The 22,374-nt window shown below is 43.5% G+C and overlaps 6 protein-coding genes across 6 annotated transcripts; 3 read left to right on the top strand and 3 right to left on the bottom strand.

Moving 5' to 3' along the window:
- Positions 1 to 5,471: 5,471 nt before the first annotated feature.
- On the top strand, positions 5,472 to 6,653 carry EAE97_009727 (uncharacterized protein; the record flags this gene model as incomplete). The annotated part of the gene is made up of 1 exon (XM_038880242.1): positions 5,472 to 6,653. One exon carries the CDS (start codon positions 5,472 to 5,474, stop codon positions 6,651 to 6,653), a length of 1,182 nt encoding a protein of 393 aa, XP_038728948.1.
- Positions 6,654 to 7,527: 874 nt separating this feature from the next.
- On the top strand, positions 7,528 to 8,911 carry EAE97_009726 (uncharacterized protein; the record flags this gene model as incomplete). The annotated part of the gene is made up of 3 exons (XM_038880241.1): positions 7,528 to 7,791; positions 7,832 to 7,986; positions 8,041 to 8,911. The coding sequence occupies 3 exons, from the start codon at positions 7,528 to 7,530 to the stop codon at positions 8,909 to 8,911; spliced, it is 1,290 nt and encodes a 429-aa protein (XP_038728947.1).
- A 1,225-nt stretch (positions 8,912 to 10,136) lies between these two features.
- Positions 10,137 to 12,393, bottom strand: EAE97_009725 (uncharacterized protein). Its single transcript, XM_038880240.1, has 3 exons — positions 12,022 to 12,393; positions 11,421 to 11,953; positions 10,137 to 11,364 (listed from the first exon to the last, which is right to left on the bottom strand). The coding sequence occupies exons 1-3, from the start codon at positions 12,074 to 12,076 to the stop codon at positions 10,513 to 10,515; spliced, it is 1,440 nt and encodes a 479-aa protein (XP_038728946.1). The 5' UTR covers positions 12,077 to 12,393; the 3' UTR covers positions 10,137 to 10,512.
- A 107-nt stretch (positions 12,394 to 12,500) lies between these two features.
- EAE97_009724 (uncharacterized protein) lies at positions 12,501 to 14,515 on the bottom strand. Its single transcript, XM_038880239.1, has 2 exons — positions 13,315 to 14,515; positions 12,501 to 13,265 (listed from the first exon to the last, which is right to left on the bottom strand). The coding sequence occupies exons 1-2, from the start codon at positions 14,311 to 14,313 to the stop codon at positions 12,675 to 12,677; spliced, it is 1,590 nt and encodes a 529-aa protein (XP_038728945.1). The 5' UTR covers positions 14,314 to 14,515; the 3' UTR covers positions 12,501 to 12,674.
- Positions 14,516 to 14,942: 427 nt separating this feature from the next.
- Positions 14,943 to 15,836, top strand: EAE97_009723 (uncharacterized protein; the record flags this gene model as incomplete). Its single annotated transcript, XM_038880238.1, has 1 exon — positions 14,943 to 15,836. One exon carries the CDS (start codon positions 14,943 to 14,945, stop codon positions 15,834 to 15,836), a length of 894 nt encoding a protein of 297 aa, XP_038728944.1.
- A 346-nt stretch (positions 15,837 to 16,182) lies between these two features.
- On the bottom strand, positions 16,183 to 22,282 carry EAE97_009722 (uncharacterized protein). Its single transcript, XM_038880237.1, has 2 exons — positions 16,641 to 22,282; positions 16,183 to 16,589 (listed from the first exon to the last, which is right to left on the bottom strand). Exons 1-2 carry the CDS (start codon positions 22,082 to 22,084, stop codon positions 16,469 to 16,471), a joined length of 5,565 nt encoding a protein of 1,854 aa, XP_038728943.1. The 5' UTR covers positions 22,085 to 22,282; the 3' UTR covers positions 16,183 to 16,468.
- Positions 22,283 to 22,374: the final 92 nt, after the last annotated feature.

Raw genomic sequence — 22,374 nt, 5'->3', positions numbered from 1 at the left:
AAATAGAGAATAAAAAATAAAAAATAAAGAATAAAAAATAAAGAATAAAAAATAAAGAATAAAAAATAAAGAATAAAAAATAGAGAATAGAGAATAGAAAATAAAGAATAGAGAATAAAGAATAGATAACGTGTTTTATCAGTGAGTGGTTTATATCAGTGAATAGGTCATTTCGAAAATCATCTAAATCAAGCTTCTTAAAATATTAATATTTTAATAACTAATCATTATTTTCTTGAATAAAAGATTTTAAAAAATAATTAAAATCTAGATTTTCTATTGATCTAATTTTTATAATGTGTTTTATTAATGAGTGGTTTATATTAGTAAATAGATTATTTCGAAAATCATTTAAATCAAATTTCTTAAAATATTAATATTTTAATAATTAATCATTATTTTTTTGAAGAAAAGATCTTAAAAATTAATTAAAATCTAGATTTTTTATTAATATAATTTTTATAAAATAGTTTTATTATTTTCTAAAAAAAAAAGGAAATTGTTACGATTTTCGTTACAAAAAAACTTTTTTTTATAATAATAGTTTTATAAATTCGAATTTCCTAAAACTAGTTAGATTTTTGAGATTTTTATATATTCAAGTATTTTGTATTAAATTTTCAAAAAATTATATCTATAAATAAAGAAAATGCATGGTTACGCATAGACGAATTTTGTATGTAAAATAAGTGATCCATTTATTGATATGAATTACTCACTGATAAAACACGTTAATAGATAATAGAGAATATATTTATTAATGTAGGGAAGGTAGGTATGATAAATAGGTGGTCACTCCTAATACCTGGGTTAGTAGAATAAAGAAAAATCCTCCATACATACCATTGTAATAAGACTTCTATGGAAATGAATAATTATGATTGTATATTTACTAGGTGTATATACATATGTAAATATATTTCTACAATCTTGTATGGACATTAGGTATGTAGTGTGAATCCACAGGAGAGGAGGAGGATAGGGATGGGGATGGGGATGGGGATGGGGATGGGGATGGGGATGGGGATGTGAACGGAGATGGACATTGAGGACAAGACAATCAATTATTCAGATGCTTATCTACGAGTAGTCCATATTGAATACTACCTCCCTAGGTATATTTTTCCATAATCACAATCCGGAAATTATACATCTACTGTCATATATAACCAGGATACATTTCCCCTATGACGTGACTTTCGTAATGATAGAGGGGGACAGGATGGGAAAGCGGCTTCGTAGGCTTTGAAAGAGCGACCATCATTCGTCTAGATAGGTGTGATAGGTACAATGTAGGCTCGAGGTAGGTAAATCTCAATTTAACAGGTAGAACCAATCAGAGGGTTAATCAAAAGGTCAAATTAATACCCAACAGGACAATCAATCAATAAATCAATCCATCAATCCATCAATCAATCAATCGTATCTAGAGCAATCGGAAAGAATCTTGTTCTTGTTCTTGTTCTTGTTCTTGTTCTTGTTCTTGTTCTTGCTCTTGCTCTTGCTCTTGCTCTTGCTCTTGCTCTTGCTCTTGCTCTTGCTCTTGCTCTTGCTCTTGCTCTTGCTCTCCTCCTCATCATTCGTGAAGATCCCTCCCTAGAAAATGATAACATTATCATTCATTGGTACTAGTGCTACACAGGGACACACATCACATCGTATATCATCACTTTTGAGACATTTGCATCGTTACATCTTTTTTTTTTTCCCTTTGGGCTTCAGGCTTCAAAATTCAAATGATATTCATGAATCCTACTAGGGATTGGGTGCTAGGTGTTGAGTACTACTCCGTAAGTACTGGGTACTGGGTACTAGGGATGAGGGGGTAGAGACTAGAGACTCCTAGCTGCATAGAGACGAGACATCTCTCATTGGTAACGGATTACTCATTGGGTACCAGGGTAGTCGAATCTAGTCAATCTTGCAAGTTGCATACCAGCCAGCCTACAATTTTGAGCTACTGCAAGTGCTACACGATAGTAATTAATACAAGAGATCTCATCATGTGAAGTGCATCACACTACTTTACTCTATATAGAACTGTATGACTAAGTGAGTGGTTGACTGAGTGGTTGATTGAGTGGTTGATTGAGTGGTTGATTGAGTGGTTGATTGAGTGGTTGATTGAGTGGTTGATTGAGTGGTTGATTGAGTGGTTGATTGAGTGGTTGATTGAGTGGTTGATTGAGTGGTTGACTGACTGACTGACTGATGGACTGTACATCATCAACTGACATCTACTGACATCTACTGACATCTACTGACATCTACTGACATCTACTGATTGATAGTCATTCAAAATGCTTCCACGGATATTCCATTTCCTTCCTTTCGCACCTACCTCTACAGAGTAAGTATACTATCGACATATACCTAGATACCTACCAGTACTACATGCTTGGTCACGGGATATCTATCTCTCCTCCCAAATGTGATACCACACTGTGACCAAGCTCATCATATTATATATATATATATATATATACTACCGTCTATCTTCATCATCATTTGAATACATACCATCAACGTTCAAATACTACTAGTACCTCTCCACCTTGTCTTCTCATAAATCATCATTCGAGTCCCAACCGAGCCAACGTAAGAAATTAAGAATGCCACTCCGGGCCCCATACCAATTTGCGTGCCATCATCAAAAGGTCTCGTGCGATCATGTGCTTTACCAGATCGAGTCTAGCACAGATGATCTCCCGATAAAATCATCCCTACTCATTTTTGGCTTCCCCGCAAATGGATCGATATTTCACATTTCATTGTTCCACTTTCTTTTCCGTGAACACATCGGAATTACGGGAGAAGCTGGGAGAAGGTCGAGAGAAGGCAGAGAAGGGGCCATGTTAAGACAAAGTCTCGCAAGATCACTCACCATATCTAACGGGAAAACGGCGTCAAGGTATCTCTAATTATCAGAGACATTTCATCAAGACCCCTTTCTTTGGGAAAAACCACTCGAGACCCGAGAGTCGAGAGTCAAAGAAAGGCTTGAGGCGGGCTACATGACATGTACAAGCTGATGCAGATGGAATATTGCTAATAATTTCTTCCAGGATCCGTCGGATATCAAATCTTCAAAAGAGAACCATACATAGATTAATCATTTATTTTCCAATAATTTCATGTCCGTGTCATCCTTACAAATTATCCAATACCCACCTACTTCTTACAGTAGTTGATCCACGAAAGTACATCCATCGTATTGGAATTGGAATCTTTGATCTTTTCAAGATGCTTTAAGCCATTCGCAGCGGCTTGACCTCGGGAATCGGGTCACACAACTTTAATTTTCATCGTCTTCCAAGTTCCATCCATTACTGCTCAGTGCCTTCCTCATTAGCTAATAAACCGCTTGGATATCACAACAACTGCCGTGTGGAAACACCTTGCGGATCCCACTTCTGCTTTAATGATTTCAATCTCTTTAAACTTTCCTCTGCTCGATATTATCGCTGAATAGGATCTGTGCGATTGCAATTTGCACCATCAACCCAGTCTTCCTTTGCATGTCCATCTCTCATAGCTGTAATCACCTTGTTCTCGAAGTCAAGAACGATGTCGTGGTTTTCGGCTCCATGGTACCAGAGAAATGGTTGCTAAATACCCAAAAAAAAGACAAGATCCAAACTTGTGTCATAACATGTATGAGGATATCTCTTACAGCCATAAATGAACGTGCTCATGGCCACATGCCTAATTGGCTGGTGGTGATTTTGATATTCCAGTATGCCACTCGAACACATGACCAGCAGCACCAGCGTCGGGGCGGGTGACCAACAACTCTTTGTAAATTTCCATAACTTTCATGAAATCTTGGCTACTGAATCCAGGAAATTCTACCAAGCTGAAATCTTTGAAATCTCCCTTTCCACAGGCGAAGTCCAAGTGGTCGCTCAAATTAGGGTAGTAAGGGTCGATGCTGATGGCAAAATCGGATTGAGATCTGTAAGAGGTTGAAATGCAAGAGCTTCTTCCGTTGGATCACCGCTAAATTCGAGACTGTTATTGAAGATTATAGTAGGCGTGTACATATGCACATTTCGCCGGTGTTCTTTTACACACACAGCCAGTGCACATGCTTATCAAGGGCGGTAGAAGATCCTGGTCGGATGAAGACTCGCATGAAATGGGGTGCAACAGCGATCATTGGCTGAAATACCAGGTTGTTATCATTACCATTTTGTCCCCAGCGGCGTTATACTTCGTGGTGACTATTAATCGTTCCATTACCCTGCACACTTCCTCTGTACTATTTGAAAAATACAAAGATTGTCGATCCAGTGTGCCCCTGACGGTGACCCAAAGATTGACAGTGGATATGTCTTCAGAGTCAACTCTACCATGACGCCAAATATCTGGCCTGCTCCTTTGATCGCACATACGAGTTCGAGCCCAACATTTGTACTTGTGTGTGTATAAGAGTATCATCGGTTGCCGCGAGTATTTGATCACACCCGGAATCCATCACACCAGTCCAAATACTAATACCACCTCCGAGGCAGAAAGAAATAATGCCAACGGTGTTGCCATTACCGCTTAATAGGATCAGGTGATAATGGCATGATATGAGATCACTGTCGAGTGGTAAATAAAACCGCTCTCTTAAGCGGCGGTTCTTTTGGGCATGATGATTCTAGCTTAGAGACCGATGCTGTGGCTTTTGCATCGACGGTTGGGGATCTTTAGCGAAGCACTGATGGGCTGGCGCTCAACAGCACGTAAGTTTGTCCTGTTATCTGGTACCATTGTAGAAGGAGAATGGCTGGTGAATTTAGGTATATTAATTTTGCATTCAATGATCCTGTTGAAATCGTTTATGGGTCAGGTACTGAATAATTGCTGACTCGGAAGAAAGTTTATGATCCATTTAGTCGATTTAGTCAATTTCTTCCGCCATAGAATTTACTATAGTTATCTGAGCGTTATTCTAGCTATACATTTTCTTGGAAGGTCACAAGATGAAGGTATCTAGTTCGCTCGCTTCAATACTTAATCGCCAACATTGGTGACGTAAAGGAGTTGGATTATTGTGTACCACCAGCCATTTCACCGCCATTCCCTCCAATTCGTCTATATTTAAGCCTATCTGTATGCGTATGTGAGTTGGGTAGTATAAACTAGGCCCCTGAACCTCAGTTGCTGCTTGATTCTGTACGGCCATGCAAGTGATCCCATTCAGGTCCAATAATATGAGATTCTGAGACCATTCAACAAGTACAATGTATAGATGTGTTGCATTTGCATTGGAAAATTCACTAGTATGAGGTGGCAGGCTGTGTTTGTGCGCCGGCAAAAAGCAGGCCCATAGTAACAGTTGCAACCAACATTATATGTTGTTGCATTTTGGATAGCTTACAGCCTAAAGTTTGAGATGTCATACCAAGCTAGCTTCGACATTTTAAGATTACATACTCCAATTACTCGCCGATTGTTTTCACGCAATATTATTCTCCTCAAGTATGAAGACGTTGATTCAGAGCTCAAACGGTGGAAATGAACCACTCAGTGTCCTTGTAATCGGAGGGTGCGGCTTTGTGGGTCACCACCTTGTGTGCCATTTTGTTTCGAATTCCAAGTTCTCTCCTATAGCTGTTGCCAGCCGTTCTGCCAAACAAAGCAAAAATCAAGTAAATGGAGCGACTTACCACAATGTTGATCTTACAGATGCCTCTTCGATAGAGAAATTGATCGACAATCTCAAACCTGCAGTCATTATCCACGTCGCATCTCCATCCCCTGTCACGGGGACAGCGAGTGATTATAACAGAGTAGCGATCCAGGGCACGAAAGATCTTCTCCGCATTGCGAAAAAGTCCAGGGATGTACAAGTGCTTGTTTACACTTCTTCTTCACTTCTTTGCAGCGGTCCAGAACACGTAAATATTACCGAAGAATCTCCTATCGCCGACAGCGACCCCAAAGCGCCTGCATATGCAAAAACTAAAGCACAGGCAGAAAAACTAATCTTGAGTGCAAACAACCCATTGCCGCTAGACGGCTCTAAAAACGAAATCTTCGCATGGGAAGGTCATCTTTGCACAGGCGCTCTGCGATTCCCAATTATCTACGGAACGCATGACCCGATATGTATACCCGGCGCACTGAACGCCCTGGAAAAGCGCAGAACAAACGTGGTTCTGGGCGATGCCAACAATCTTTGGAGTTTCTGCAGTGTCCAAAACGTAGCATCTTCACACGCTCTACTCGCGCAAGCTCTCCTTGATACACGCCAGAGAAAGTCCTCCAATCTTACATCTGCAGATGGAGAAGCATTCCATATCCACGACGGCGAAGCACGGAAGTTCTGGGGTTTCGCAAGGATGATTTGGCAATTTGCGGGCTACACATCGCACGATGAGCGGATTTACCATTTGCCAGCGTGGTTTGTCTTGGCTCTTTCGTCGTTCTTGGAATTTCTGTTTTGGATCTTTACATGTGGGAGGAAACGACCGTATCAGTTGGGGAAACAGCAGGTGGAGTATGCGCTGTTTGAACATACGTGCTGTATTGATAAAGCGAGGAAGGTGTTGGGGTATGAGCCGATTCAAGATTTTGAGGAGGGACTTAGGAAGGCGGTGGCTTGGTCATTAGAGTATGATGGGTGGAGAAAGAGACTTAGGGGGGTAGTAAATGGAGGATGATGTTTTTACATCGGAATTTTAGCTTCTGTACATGGGGCGGTCTTTTATGGACGCAAAAACAGGTTCATTGGTTTAACTAAAGATTTGTCTTCCTCGCTAGCGGAGCTACTCTCAAAACAATTATAGCATCCAAAATCGGAGTCTTTTGCTGATCGAACAGACATCGAACCCTCAATTTCTGCATATCACAATCGTGCAGGGGGGATATTTGGCAAAATTAGCTTCTGCAATATAATTGATTGAGATTTCCCATACACTAGACACCAATCGACTAAGAGAAATATCATTTTACCATGCTTGCTTCTAAATCAGACCCATGCAGCGTGATGAGGCACATGTCCCAGGGTCCAATAGCTAGGCTAAAGCAACAAGATACCAACAGCCAACAATTGGTCGGCAGATTGATTTTAGTAACTACTAATGGAATTCGTAGACCGTGTAGCGATATCAAGTGAATCATAAATTAGATGCCGTACTTTTTATATGCCAAAAATTTGTATATCGACATCTTCCAACTTCTCCACGCCCTACGAGTTGAAAGTACCAAATTTGATCAACTACCTAACTCCTAACAGAAACTTTCAAAACCAAAGAGCATGGCAACTGTAGAGATTTATTTACTCTTCGCCATCATAGGAGTATCTTTCACTCTTCTAACTCGAGCTTTCTGCAGCGGCTCTAGTAATAACTCTCGAGAACCCCCAGAAATCAAACCAACCATTCCATACATCGGGCATGCCCTCGGTCTCTTCTGGTACAGAAGTGCATACTATACTAAAATGTGGTAGGTCCTACTCATTACCACAGGGAGCAAAACGTCCCGCAAAGCAGTACATGAGTGCTGTCCAGCGCCCCATTGGATGCATAGCCAAAGATGGAAAGGACCAATTATTTCGATCCCTATGTTTGGCGGAAAAGTGCACATCGTCGGCTCTCCGGGACTGATAAACTCTCTTCAGAGACAGGGCAAGACGGCTTCTTCTGGTATTTAGAGGCCCGGTTTACAGCTGAGCTCGGGGGGCTGAGCGGAGAGGGAACGAAGAAACTGGTTGCCAATTTAGAGCCAGCGTCCGAGAAACCTAGTCTCTTGGTAGAGGGATTGAAAGCCACACAGCAGGCAATCTCTCCTCTTGGTGGAGTCGATGACATGATCCGTGTCGCGGCAGAAAAATATCCAGGCCCGTCTTGATAATTTGGCAAATGGAGCAGGTAATATTAACCTAAATACTGATCTTTGGGCATGGGTTCAGCATGAAATAACGGTTGCCACAACGGAAAGCGTCTACGGTCCCGAAAATCCATATCGAGATTCAAAGGTGGAAACTGGGTTCTGGTATGTCGCACTTGAATAGCTCATATTTACCAGACCAAGCTAAGCATGATTCAGGGACTTTGCCGATGACAATGTCACGCTCCTGTTGACAAAGTTTCTCCCAAATTTTGTTGCCTCCAAAGCCATCAAAGGTCGAGCCATAGTGGTAGGGGCAATGAGTCGTTACTTTACTAATGGCGCCCAAAAGAATGGTTCATCGCTGGTCAAAGCAAGATATTTAAGTCTATCGACTGAGATGAGCCATGACGATCTTGCCAAGTTCGAATGTGTCAATGGCATTGCAATAATGACCAATACGGTTCCTACAGCTTTCTGGACAGTCTTTCAAATATTTTCTGACCCCGAGCTTCTTGAGGAAGTTCGGGAGCAAGTGCGAGAAATAACAACCACCACGCAATCGCTGGAGACGGGTATTTTGGAGAGCAAGATCAACCTTCGCAGGCTAAAAGATGCACCAATACTCTTCTCCGCTCAACAAGAAACATTACGATTCCGAGCTACTGGCACACAACCGCGTATGGTCATGGAAGATATGATAGTTGGAGATAACGAGTATCTCCTTAGGAAGGACTCAATGGTGATCATAGCCAATAGAGCATTACACTATGACAAGAAGACCTGGGGAGAGACCGCCGATTCATTTCGCGCGAATCGTTTTTGCGGCAAGGTTCCGGGACATGCTTTCCGAGGCTTCGGCGGAGGTTTAAACTTGTGTCCCGGGCGAGGTTTCGCTATGGTAGAGGTGGCAGCGCTCATGGCAATGCTAGCAATGAGGTTCGACTTAGTGCCAGTAGGGGGAAGCTGGTCTGAACCTGGCCAGGAACTCAACAACATGTCCCTTCGGGTTGCTCCACCTAGAAGGAAAGTGATGGTCAGTATAGTACCAAGAGAGGTATCAGGTAAACAAAAATGGTCTCTTGAGTAACTTTGTACATCTGACTCGCACGAATGGCCACGTTGTTTTATCAATCGATGTGGGCCAATGTTTGTTGCCATGAAGGCCTAATAACCCTGGAGCAGCGGAGCTTGTGACTGGAAATGATATACAGCCGACGAATCACTAGATTGCAACAATATCAATTATTCTCAAGAATATTAATGTGCAGTTACTCGAATTTTTTTTGGAACATCCACACTTGATTCTTGAACTAGATTTGAAAGCTGATATCTAGTTTTTCACATCAAACGGAAGCATCAATGCTTGACGATTCAAATCAAACCCAAACACTGAAAATTTAGGAACTCAAAATACATGGTAAGAGGCATGAGTTCTAAAGTTCAACAGCATCATCTCAGCCACCCTTTTCGCTTTCGCTTACATATATTACTGCTCGTCAACAACAGTCGAAACACAGTCAGTCACCCATTTTAAATTGGCAAATTCATCTTGAATGTACCGGTTGCGTACTTAGTATCTCAATTTCTGCATCTGCCAGTTTCATTATTTGGATACTAAGGCACCGAAGGATTGGGAAAGCGCACGCACTCGATAACAGACGGGGAGAATCGGACGAAAAGAAGAAATAATTCGAAAATCCATGAAACTAAGAGTCTATATCACCGGTGTATTTAGATCACTAAACAATCCATCATATCCGAGATTGAAGGTGCTACTTACTCGCTGCATCCGTTTCTGCATAGGGATCAAGCTTATAATGAAAATGCATTGACAACGATGGAATGTGAGAGACTTCCCAAATTGAACCAGACCGCACAATGCAGAACTCTACTCCGAAAAATCTCAAGCAATACCTAAGTAGAATGCACTAGCTTATGTGAAACAAAACACCACTTCAAAGCACCACCGTAAAATGAATACTTATTCACCATCCCTCCATCCCTTACCATTCGTTCTCCGGTACCCATGATTCACCACTCACTACAACCACCCTCGCCTGATCAATCTAATCTTCAATCCCGCCAGTTCCCTCGTCAAATGGTGGTATTGACAGAATCGACAATTTAGCTTAACGGTTAGACACAACAACTCGAAGTGCGCGCGGTATCTTTGTAGGGAGCATTCGATCCCTTCGGAGCCATTGATACCGCGAAATAGGTCAACAGAGATGTAGCGCGCCTGGTGCATCAGGCGCTTGAACTCTTTTGCTATTTTAATTACTTCAATAGTGGGGCTATCCTGAGAGAGGAAGTTTAAGTTCACTACCACCTGCGACGCCGCACTTATATGGAAGAGAGGTTTAAGAAACACAGCTTAGCAATGAAGTAATAATGTATAGGGTAAGAACCAATTGTATTTCATCGTCTTTCTGAAGGATATATACAGACTCTTAATATTCAAATGGAAGTTGATGGTCTTACCTAGCAACTTGTGACTATTGATAACTACCATTCAATCCGAATTCTTGAGTAGAACCTTGGAAGTGTATACTCATCCGACCCTGCACTCCTCACTCCGACGCCGTTGTATTATTTGCGGAGGAACAAAGACCTTCCCTTCCCTTCCTGATACCAATGCCCCCACGATAACTCCAAATTCACCGACAATACACATACTTCCACGATCCATCAATCAACCCCCGCCGCCTCAGGTGGCTGCGTGGTCATAGCCTTAAGTCTCGTTCTCCTCCTCGGTGGCGTCATCGGTGGCACTTTCTTTTGTGCAGCAATTGCTCTAACAGCCGGTGGAAGCGGTGGCAGCGCGCGTTTTTTCTTTGGAATTTCATCAGAGGGCGCCATCACAGGCGTATCGTGATCATGCGCAGCGTTTTCACTTTCTGCTTTGCGACTAGGTGTTTGAACACCAGGTTTTTCTGTAACGGCAGCTACATCTGAAACACTTATCGAGCTACCGGTATGTGACGGCGAGAGGCTTATACCGAGGAGTTTCCGCGCTACTTCTCCTTCGCTGATGTCGTCATCCCGGAGCCAGGGAACTTTGGCTACTCGCTCAACGAGTCGTATGGTGGTTTCGTCTGCTGGTTCCCAATGTGCATTACCCGATCCACCGAGGATGCTTAGAACTTTCACTACTTCGTGTTTCTTGTAATGTGGTGGTTGCTGCAGTTGTGTATGTGCAAGTAAGGGGTAAAGGACTCGAAGATATGTGTGACGGAGGGAGACAAACTCATTAGGGAGATCGAGAAGGTTACGGATTATGACATCCAGTAGGACGCGAAGATCATTAGTGTAAAAGTATTCGTAGGTAGATTTTGTAGTAAACAATAAATATAAAAGCTTGAGGATTAGAAGCTGTAGAGAGGTTTCAGTCTCGCGGTTTAGTAGAAGAATGATATTCTCTCCAAAGGTCATATATGATGACCCTTTATGGCTGAGAATTTTAACAACCCTATTCGTTAGAGTATGTGAAGGATCCGATGTTGATGTGGAAGCAACCATATACTGTTCATTCAAAACTAACTAGAGAAGGTGTTAGCAATTGGGATATCAGATCTAAATCTGCAGGAGAGACTTACTAAAACTCGAATAACAGGATAATGGTAAGGATCATTAACATCATCCGATAGCTCTTCAATTATCTCGAAGAGACATATGATGAACTCGTCATCTACCTGACCCAAGTCCTCGAAACTAAGCCTTTGCATCCTTGACATCTCATACAAAAGTTCCAGTAGTAGTCTATGTAAAGTTGGATCTTCCCTATTCCCTTTCTTAACCAACTCCAATAACCTTGGGAAACATCCCTCCCTATTCATCATTTCGAAAGTTGTCTCATTATTGCGCCCATCAAATAGTAGAAAGCTCGCTATCACATGTAGCGTAGCAGGTACGTCCTCCTGCATAAGGCTATAGACGATCTGGGTCCTCACATAGTCCTTATTCGCTGCGAATAGCTCGCTCTGCATCAATTTGTGTAAACATTTTGCAACTTCGAACTCTGATTGCAGGTATTCGTCTTTGAAGTTGGTAGTAAATTTTAAGTAGGATCGCAGCGCATTATCAATTAATTGATGCGACGCACATTTCGAAGAAACGATGTCATCGATCTCTAAAGGCAATCTTTAGTAAGTACTCCAAATAACACAGAACCCAAGGGGGCCATATATATGTACATACCATCCCAGAATTGTTGTTCATTATCTAAAGTGTATGCGACCTCGAATCCGTCCATATTGGTTTGTCCAACGAGAAGGAGAGTTTACAGAGAAAGGGTATTTAATGCTATCGTAAGAGCATCCCGAAGTTTTTATGTGCAAAAATATAATTATAATCGAGGAATAGAATGGGCCGTACAATTAAGACAACTTGTAAATCGAGTCCCAGTTTGTCGCGATCAACACAGACACTGAACACTGAACACTGAACACTGTTGCACTGTTCGTAGAAAGGAAGTGGTGAGTTTGCTAAGTTTGAAGTTTGTATTGACCCGCATTCAAGGTCAGTGCCATTATGCCGTAGGGATTTATACAGTAGCGCCCGAAATTTGACAAGGCTGATGACGAGGCTTCGTGATTGATTAATTTATAAGATTGTTTAACATTGCCATCACATTCACAATCATAAGTACAATGCAATCACAGAAACCGAATCTTTCATGAAGGATTTGTGAAATATTTTTCTCTTTTCTCTTTTCTCTATCTCCTTGAATGTCATCACACAAGCATCTTGAAGCCATGCTGTGTACATTCTACAGAGTATACTAAATGGTTGAATCACCGTCAACTTGCAAAGCCTAACCAACGCCTGGATTCAGAATCGAAGATATCTTCTCAACCGAAATTGAATCCCCCTTGACCGAACTTAAAATTAAACTGTTGTCCACCACCATGATGTCCACCGCCATGTTGGAAAGGGAATCCGCCGCCACCAAATGGGCTACCTTGTTGGAATGGATGTCCTCTCTGTTGCTCGTGGTCATTTGGATCATCTCCTTGGTCGAAGCGAGCCTTTAATTCAGGATCACTCAGTACTTCATATGCTTCATTAATGGCTGCCATCTTCTTTTCAGCCTCTTCCTTACTAATTCCTTGCTTATGGGCCTTATCTGGATGATTTATTCTAACTGATTTCCTGTATGCGGATTTGATCTGAAGCTCGTCCGCATCCTTAGGAACCCCTAGAACTTTGTAGTAATCTTTTGTTTTGCTTCGCTTCAATTCTACTTGAGCCTTTTGTAAGAGTCCTCCAATCTGCTGCGCTTCAGGGTGGTTTTCCTTTGCAGTGTTGAGGGTAGATATAGCAGCTTCGTAGTTCTCTGCTTCCATATGTTTCTGGGCTTTGTGAAGTAGTCCATAAAGGGAGTTTTCGTTGAGTGAAAGAGCTTCGTCACAGTAGGTAGTGGCCTTCTTAGTATTTTTGGTCTATTTCATGTTAATTAAAAAGAAAATAACTCTAGAGCTTTGAACATACCTCGTGATAAGCCTGGCAAACCATCTCGACAACTTGAGTGAGCAGGTGATTTGGCGCATGCTCAGGAATTAAGCCAGCCTCTCGGTGTTCCTTGACATCATCCTTTATCTCTTGAACCAACCCAACGTCCTCCCCGGCAGGAACAAGAAGTTTCACTCCGCTCGCATATTGATGTTTTTCGAAATATTTTCGAACCTGGGCTAAGGTTTTATCGATAGTCTTCTCTCTTCTGTATAGCTTTTTACAACTCTTCGAATCTGGATCTGAATGCAAGCACTTCCTCAATTGGTCCATGCCCTGCTCCATTTCTCCCAAGCTGTAAAAGTTGATTGTAGAAATCCGGAGATGGGGATCCGTAAGTCCTGGTTGCATTTGGAGAACGTGCTTGAGATCACTCATCCCTTCTTGGACTTCGCCGCGTTCAAATCGACAATGAGCTCTAGTTTTGCGAAGTGATACTACCTTGGAGGCAACCATTATTGCAGCCCCGGCTTGTGTTACACATTCTTCCCAGTTCTGAGTTTTCTCTGCATCCATTGCCAAACTAGCTGCGCCTTGAGCCTCTAGTAAATTCGCAAGTTCTTCTTCGGCTCCATGAGATGCGCCGAGGGAGAGGTAATCTTGTTTGGCGTTTTCCCAGTCTCCGTTCTTTGCTCTGATCTTCGCCCTTTGAGATAATGCCGGTTCATGGCCTGGTTTGATTGTCAATACTTTGTCGAAGTCTTGGGCAGCCTGAGCCATTCGACCAAGGGAAAGGTAGGCAGCTCCGCGACGAAAATGGCTGAGATAGTTCGATGGATCGCGGGCGATAGCAATGTCGTAATAAGTTAAGGCATCATTCGTTTCGCCCTTAGCTAGATGCGCGTTGGCAGATGCCAATAAAGATGAAATGGGAGTATCAGAGGGGATATCATTCGCAGAAAGTGCCGAAACCAATGAGTTTGAGGATAAGAGAGTTGCGGCAAAGGCAAGGACCGACAACTTTACTTTCACAATCATTGTGAGTGTATGTATTTACGTCTATGACGAATCTAAATGTTGAGGGTTTAAAGCATGGAATAAAGAGTGAAGAAGAATGAGAAAAAAAGGATTGGGCGATGGTCTTTAAGAAAAAGTGATAACAGTTGAACAATATGAACAAATTAATTACACGTGGAAGATATTCGATGATATCGGCAGAATTAGGTGGCCTTTTCGACTCAATTCGGGAGGTCTTTGAGGCATGGTTAATTGGGGCCGATGAGGCGTCTGCATTAAGTTCATTATCTGATGTTCAATTGTTTAGAGTCTTATCTTGATTAGGTAGTATCTCCGTTAAATCCTTGCTTAGCGTATCATCAGCCTTGTTCACCTTGTTGGCATTGTTCATGAATACTTTCTACAAAAATATATCTTCATCTAACACCTGGATTTATTACAACGCCCAGGATTTTGTTCGCTCAAAATTCTCCTCCAAAATCCCCAGGATCATTTTCTCTAAGATCGTAAAGTCTCACTTGTTCGATTCTACAACAAATATTATATACTGTTTCCAATAGCTCCAAAGTTAATCTCTCCTACTGATAATACCTCCCCCCACTGGGGTTCACATTTCGACTCCTGGATCTGCAAATCGACTTAGATTCAATATGTCTCACCTTTCGCCCGCAACGATATTCTCACCTACAGTTGCTCGTCAACAACTCGCAGCTGCTAAAGATTGGTCATATATAGATAGCTGGCTCTTGATTAAATTCGCCAATCAACCCATTCCAGCCTTCGAACGAAATGCCTCTACACTCAAAGCCCTCCTCTCTCTCGCCTCACTCAATGAGACCGCAGACGAAGAACAAGAACTCCTGGCTCGATCTCGAGAGAATGCTCTCACCGCCATCCAAACTTCCCTCGATAATGATCCAAATACAGAGCTCTTGCACACCCTCGAAGATTCCCTTACTCCTGAAGGCCAAACTGCTCTCGAGAGTCTCTCATCTTTATCCACAACCCTCAATTTATCCACTCTGTCCACTGAGATCATCGGCCGCAAATTACTCTCTCTGCAAACTACATCCTACACACTTTCTCAAGCCACCTCACGCGTGGCTACTCTCCAACGTTCCCTCACCACGGAACTGACCAATTTGACTACACTCATTGCTTCCCTCCAATCGCCCTCCTACCAAGCCCCAACGGACCTGCCAAAGCAAACTCTCGACCTCCAGCGCAAGATTAAAATCCTCACCAGCAAACTTCCAGAAATCCGCGAGCGCATAGCCGCCCTGTCCTCCTCGCCCAGTTCTTCTACGTCCAAGATAACCGTAGAAACTATCAAAGCCGAAGAAGAGAAATTCAAAGAGTGGCTAGCGACAGTGAAAGATTTGGAAATGCAGGTTAAGGCATTCCATGGTTTACCACAAGATATCGATTTGGCGAGACTGGAACTGGAGAGTTTGAGAATGGAATTGAGGGATCTAACCAGGGAGAGGGACGGGCTATTTGAAGGGCTTGTGGAGAGGGAAAGTCCGAAGAAGAGGGGGAGATAGGATGGTAAATCGCTGTTTCTAATCATTGACGCATAGTCGCGAATTTAGCGATGAATTACGTGATGACTCTGCAAGCTCCCGGGAATGGAAGCTCCTGTAAAGGAGGTCGATTATATCTGATGTTTCTCATTAGACTATCCACGGTTTTGCAACATTCAACATATCCAAACGTATGCCATTTGCTCCATTATAACGACTCTGAGAATATCATGTAAACCTCATCATTTCACTAGAATCGTACTGTACATACAGGACCCTCTTCGCATCATGTTGCTTGTTTCCATAGTGTGCAAATATTGACCAATCATACAGACCGTAAATAGACCGATTCATTTATCCAAGAATCTCGCGTATATCCTTCGCATAAGCACCAGGGCACCAAAAAAATAAACAATACAAACAAAGGAGATGGTATCAAATACAGCATTTTTTCCAACAGCCAGTGTGGCATCCGCAAAATCGTACCGCTTGCTTTGTAAATAGTACCAAATCATGCAAATATAGAGGCTGAGGAAGCATAGAATAGATCTAGACTTCAGTCTAATTAATATTAACTGAAATCCCGAAGATAATAGATATTTTAAGAGGTAGTTTGTGAAAAGTCAGGTGTTGCAGAAAAGCCGTGTGTCCAATTAATAGGTGCCGCGAATCTTAGCATAGAGTTCTGTATCCAGAAAGTTGTAGTGAGTATCCAATTCACAGAAAGGATGCTGAGTAAGGAGAGTTTCGGCTGTTGGTCGTTCGCTTGGAATACTGCATCATGGTGTTAGTAAAAATTTAAAGTGCTAGATGATAGAAACATACATAGTCCAACAGTCCATCATGAAACCCAAAGTTCCAGGGCTAATGGCTTGGGCAACATCATCTGGAATCGGCGGTGCCTCACTCAAACTTCCCAGTTTGTAAATAGCGCCTACAGTTTCCTCTTTGGCCCAAGGTCGTTTCCCACCCAACATTTCTAGGACAACACAGCCAAGTGACCAAATGTCCACCTTCGCCGAATATCCCTCACCTTGTGACCGAACGACTTCAGGGGCCATCCAAAACACGGATCCCTGCATATTATTGGATGCATCGTTGCCATAGATGTTGTCCGATTTCTTTGAGATACCAAAATCAGAAATCTTGCACGTTCCATCAACATCGAGTAAGATGTTATCGGCTTTGAGATCACGATGAAGAATACCTTCTCGATGAAGGTATGCTAACCCATCGAGAGTTTGGCGAGTTAGCGAGCTGACGACCGTCTCTTCAAATCTGCCGTGCTTTCGAAGACAACCTCCTACACTACCACCAGAAATATATTCCAAAAAGATACTGATAGACATCTCGCCTCTTTCACAACCAAGATATTGCACAATATTCGCATGATCAAGATGCTGCATAGTATCAATCTCTTGGTCTAGTGCTGCTACCATCTCACGAATTTTTTCCTTGTCATTTCCAGCCGCTTTGGAGTTGACTTCAACCTGTTTCACGGCCAAAAACTCTCCAGTTGTAGCATTCATACCCAGGTAAACACGCCCGTAAGTACCCTTTCCAATTAATTGACCTTTAAACCATCTGAAGGTGGCTTGTCGTTTAGGTATGGTGTCTTGTGGGATCTGAGGGATCAGTAGGCTACCACGCTGAGGTTTAATTTGAACAATGTTAGCACCAAACATCTTAGTACTTTTCCGACGCTGGATCATGCTTGAAATCTTGTCGCCCTTCTGTGGAGCAACAGTTGCCGAGGTATAACGCTTGTTCGCTTCATGGGCTCCTCTAGCCACTTCACGAATCGACTTCATTCGGCCCAAGCCGCCAGAGCGACGAATATTGCGTTGCGCAACACTCTGCATAGAGCCCGGTCTTTCGAGTGCTTTTAGGGTCGATTCGTCTGATCCGAGCGTGTCTCCATCACCATACATGCTGGTTCTAGGCGTAGAAAGCATAGAAGATCCGGCAACTGATAGAGACGACATGGAAGGAGTCGTAGTTGTAGCTGAATCCACTGTATCTTGTTCTGCAATAGGAGAAACTGGCGGGGACCCACCAACACCTTCGTCCATGACTGGTTCATCTACATTGAGATTGGGAAAGAAGTCTTCTAGATTGAGGAGAATGTTCTCTTCAGGAGGTCTGGGAGCCCAGGTATCGGTTCGAGCAAAAGATCGTCTGCGGAGTACTTTTTCTTGTTTCTCTTCTTCGGTTTCTTCAATAGTCCGCTCGTTTTCATCTCTACGCTGATTGTCAAAATCAGGGAGTTTTGGAAGGCTGGGTGAGGATGAGTTGTCCTGTTGAGGTGAGCCCCACGACACGGAAAGGCCCTTTTTGGCCCTTGAGGTCTTGACAGTCAAACTTGGTCGCTTGGAGATGCCAGAAGAGTCATCTCCACCAGCGCCCTCCTTAGCTTTCTGCGTCTTTTGTATTGGTATACTAAATAGACCGGAATCGGAATCCGAGTCGGAATCTTCTTGCTCTATTTGCTGGGGGGGTTTATCGAACACCACGCTTGCTTCGGTAAAATCAAGGTTGGGACCGTAGGATTTCCGATTTCCAGGCGTGGTAAGATCCGACATATGAGCACTATTCGGACTAATGGCACGGGGGGAAGGCCCTCTTCGGATCTCTTCCTCCTTCATTCTGGCTATCGCAGCGTTACTAGAATCTTTCAAAGACGTAGCAATGCTCGCCGATAAGCTTTCTTCTTCACCAGCATAATCGGGGATGATGAATGATGTATCACCTCTGCCCCAAGTGACACTACCTGGAGTACCACTCGACTTGGGACTGCTTCTGCCAGATCCAGTGTTTCCATGATCAACCGTCGACATGGCATTTTTACCGTAATTCTCAGACGTATTTATCGGAGGCGATTTTTTGGCCGGTGATACGGTACTTGTTGGGTGCCCTATTGATGAAAAGCCTTTGCCCATAACAAATAGAGCAGCGCCAATACCTCCTGGATTGACAGGTGAAGCGGGGACTGGCTTCCGTTTAGTGCTAGAACCTTCACTTGAGTCGGCTCCAGATGAACGTTTACTTTCGCTTTCGACGCTTTCATATGATAGACGAGCTTGGTTACCAGACTTTTTGCTCAAGGAGTTGGCTTTGATCAAAGTAGCTGACTCTCCAGGGATTGGCGGAGCTTTTCTTTGAGGGAAGAGATTATCCGGCTTCTTATCTTCAAAAGGCGAAAGTCTCGGTTGATCGAAATCAACATTGCGACCAACAATACCCAAAGCACCATCCGCGGAGGTTGGTGTACCTTTGTTTGCTTTCTTTTTCGCCAGATATTCTTTTTGTCTTCGGTCCATCTCAGCTTTATGTTCTGCTGATGCCATTGCTATGAACGCTTGTCTGTCTGCTTCTGGTATTTCTCTCTCCCCTAGATGTGATGCTCTGTAGGCCATTAAGCGCTCACGGAGTGCATCTGGTGTTTCAGTTGTAGGTGCAGGCTTGTCTTTCTGAGGTGCAGTACCCCCCTTGATCGTATTTTGGCGTGATGTAGGTGGTGATGAGCTGGATCGCCTTCTGCTTCCATTTAGAAGGGCGTAAGCCTCTTCGTCGAGAGGCGCAGTTGGGGGTAAAATAGGAGAAAGTCCACCCAATTTCGTCGTAAAGTTCATGCCGTGACCTGCAGATTGCGAGGCAGGTAGTGATATTGCAGAGTTTGTTGCTCCTCTAACGAAAAATTTGAGGCTACCAGACTGATCGGCTTTGTGCCTTTTGCAAAAGAGAAGTTTATTATCATCCAATGCCTCTTCGTGCTCCATCTTACCTAGCTCTGTAAGATAAAAATGTGTAAATTCCGAGTCAAGAACGCCTAAATTAGAACATATCGTAGCCTTGAGATCTTGCGCGTTATCGATTTCAGTGACATCACACAGACGAAAATTCCACCCATCGGTAGTAGCCAAGATAAAATTCCTCCCCGTAGCTCGCACGCCGCGATATCCCTTTCCATGCGCAAACTTATCATATTCTGACGCGGAGAATGTGGACAAAGGTCGGTCCAATGAAGTTTCGCTAGAATTGCTAATCCTGCCATTGCCCAAGAAAGGTGCAGCTTTAAAGCCAAGAGATGGGCTAGTAGGGGAATCAAGATTCTGGTCTTCGGGCGATGGGGCTAGACCATCTTCTTTTCCTCGTCGCTTTTTCCCTTTAAAGTGACTGAGAAACCCTCTCGATTCTCTTGCGGATGTGGGTTGTTCTGAGCTTGCGGAACGCTCACCATCCAAGGGAGAAGGACGTGATACGTCAACACCATGTCTTCGAGTTTCTTGATTTCTTACGAGACTGACTTCGCCTACAGCCCCTCCCATTCCACCCCTAAGTGCTTGGCTAGCACCTGGTGGCACTCCGGATCCGTAAATTGCCTGACTAGAAGATATGGAGTCGGTGCTATTGCTTGATCGGTGGCCAAATACAGCACTACGAGGCGAAGCTGATAGATTTTGCCCTACCGGTGTGTGAAGCGTTGCGAATGTCCCAGCAGGGCTACCGCTCTTCGGACTCCCATCCAGGCGCAGAGGTTGCGGCTTGAAACTTCCTTCGTTGAGTTCATTACTGGCGCTTGGACTATGGCGCCGGGCGCCATCACTATCAATATTTTTTAGAACATTTCGATGAGAATTTCGGCTATTATTAAAATCGCTCTCTTCTGCGGTATTAACATTGCTCAAAATAGGCATAGTAGTGCTTCTTCCTGAATGCCTTCTCGTTCCAGCAACTTGTCCAGAACTTGTCGACATTTGTTTTCCGGGACTATTATCATCGTCATTGGCTGTGTTTGGCGTGGATATGGGAGCTCCGTTTCCACGACCATGATAAGAAAAGCTATCCAGACTGCTCTCTGTACTGGGTCTTGTGATAAGGTTAGCAGCGGATGACTGCCGCCGAATTTGTGACGACTTGGTGCCTTCTAGACTTTTCCCAGTCACAATAGCCTTAATCAGACGTCGCATTCTTTTCCCTTCTTCGCGCTCCCTAGCTTGATCCCAGCCAGTCCCACTACTGGAGCACTCTTTTGCTAGCCGTGGATATACCTGCTGGTGCATCATCCCAAAGTTACCTCTACCACCATGAACACTGCCAAGTTCGAGGAATACGGAGCCATATATATTCAACGCTTTGAAAGTTTCCTGCCAATCATTAGAAAAGTGATTATTAGCCAGCCACAACAAAACGCGATTCATGGACCATTGAGAACCCGCATCGTTCGGTGAGATTGGCGTGTTCGAATTATTACCGGACGCATGTTGATGTGAATTGTTTGACGTTGCTGTCAAGCCTCTATTGGTGGCCGAAGACAATTGTGGATTCGTTATAGTTGCTGTAGGGGGGCCTGGGGAATCATACTCTGGGAGATGAATGTTATTGAACCGTTGAGGTGTCTGCGACGGATATGATCGATCCTTGTAATAATTACTGTCCTCTAATGGTGTTCCTCTTGAGCTGTCCGATATAGCAGAAAAGTCCGCACTGTCCCTATAGTTCTCTTGACTGCTCCATCCTAAGCCAGGTATCCCAACACCAGGTCCGAATGATTCCCCGCGCGGTATGTATGTTGCTGACATCTGCTCACTATTCGATTGAGACTGACCTATCGATAAGGGCGCAGGTTGATGGTGCTGGCCAGGATTGTAGGCGTGGTATTGACTTGTGTTTGGAGGATTAGCCGGTGGCCCAGGGAATGGTCTATTATTGTTGACCAGCCAAGTTTGCTGGGGCTGTTGCCAGTTATTCGAAACTATAGGTGGAGGTGGAGGTATGTTGTTTCGAGGCGGTGGTGGAGGTATATTGTTCAAGTTCAGCTGGTTCATATGCGGTTGAGATGGCGGGGACATGGGAGGTGGTGGAGGGAGTCCATATTGCCTTTGGTCGCCGGCCGACTGATATCTTCCTGGCTGATACGACATTGAAACTTCTGAGCCAGATCGCGTAGAATGTCGAGAATGGGTAGCAGGCGAATACAGAGAAGGGTGTTGCGGGTTGGTCGCCGCAGAATGAGCTCTGGGTCGCGATGGGGAGCTCGATGCAACAATTGTAGGATACGATGAACCTGTTCCGTAGGCGGTAGGAATAAGTAAACTTGCAGAGCTACTCACGGCGTAAGTTGGGACGTTGTTGAGAAGTAAATTACTTTCAGGGATTGTAAGCTCGCTATTCGAAGGTTTGTTTCGAGGTGAGGCCTGCACAGCACGACTTGTGTCTAAAAAGCTTGTATTTGATCTTGTGGAAGAGCTTCGGGGGCGCTGGTTCATGGTCGCCTGCGCATATTTAGATCAATTTGAGCGAGTCCAAAGAATATTGGAAAATCGCAATGCTGGCCTTTGTTTGGAATGTAGAACTCTCGCAAAGATAACCAACCAAGGTATGACGGGTATAGGCGCCGAGAGATTGTCGCAAATTCGAGGACTAGATTCCTTATACTGTGTATGGGTAATCTTATGAAAGAAAGATTCGAAGTAGATCAAAATGAAGCAAAAAGAAAAGATTAAATTTCAAGTAAATAATTTGTGTACTCGTAGATGGGTTGAATAATTATTTTCCA

The sequence above is a fragment of the Botrytis byssoidea genome (genome assembly GCF_014898295.1).
Source record: "Botrytis byssoidea strain MUCL 94 chromosome Unknown BBYS_023, whole genome shotgun sequence".
In the NCBI taxonomy this organism is placed as follows: domain Eukaryota; kingdom Fungi; phylum Ascomycota; class Leotiomycetes; order Helotiales; family Sclerotiniaceae; genus Botrytis; species Botrytis byssoidea.
Note: the sequence above shows the minus strand (reverse complement) of the source record. Positions and strands in the feature narration are given on the sequence as shown.

Excerpts from the sequence above, each read along its gene's own strand:
- EAE97_009724 (XM_038880239.1), bottom strand. The coding sequence starts at position 14,313 with ATGATTGTGAAAGTAAAGTTGTCGGTCCTTGCCTTTGCCGCAACTCTC. Across the intron at positions 13,266-13,314 it reads TTTGCCAGGCTTATCACGAG|ACCAAAAATACTAAGAAGGC; the intron begins GTATGTTCAAAG and ends AACATGAAATAG.
- EAE97_009725 (XM_038880240.1), bottom strand. The coding sequence starts at position 12,076 with ATGGACGGATTCGAGGTCGCATACACTTTAGATAATGAACAACAATTC. Across the intron at positions 11,954-12,021 it reads TGAACAACAATTCTGGGATG|AGATCGATGACATCGTTTCT; the intron begins GTATGTACATAT and ends GATTGCCTTTAG. Across the intron at positions 11,365-11,420 it reads ATCCTGTTATTCGAGTTTTA|TTAGTTTTGAATGAACAGTA; the intron begins GTAAGTCTCTCC and ends CACCTTCTCTAG.
- EAE97_009722 (XM_038880237.1), bottom strand. The coding sequence starts at position 22,084 with ATGAACCAGCGCCCCCGAAGCTCTTCCACAAGATCAAATACAAGCTTT. Across the intron at positions 16,590-16,640 it reads ATGATGGACTGTTGGACTAT|TATTCCAAGCGAACGACCAA; the intron begins GTATGTTTCTAT and ends ACCATGATGCAG.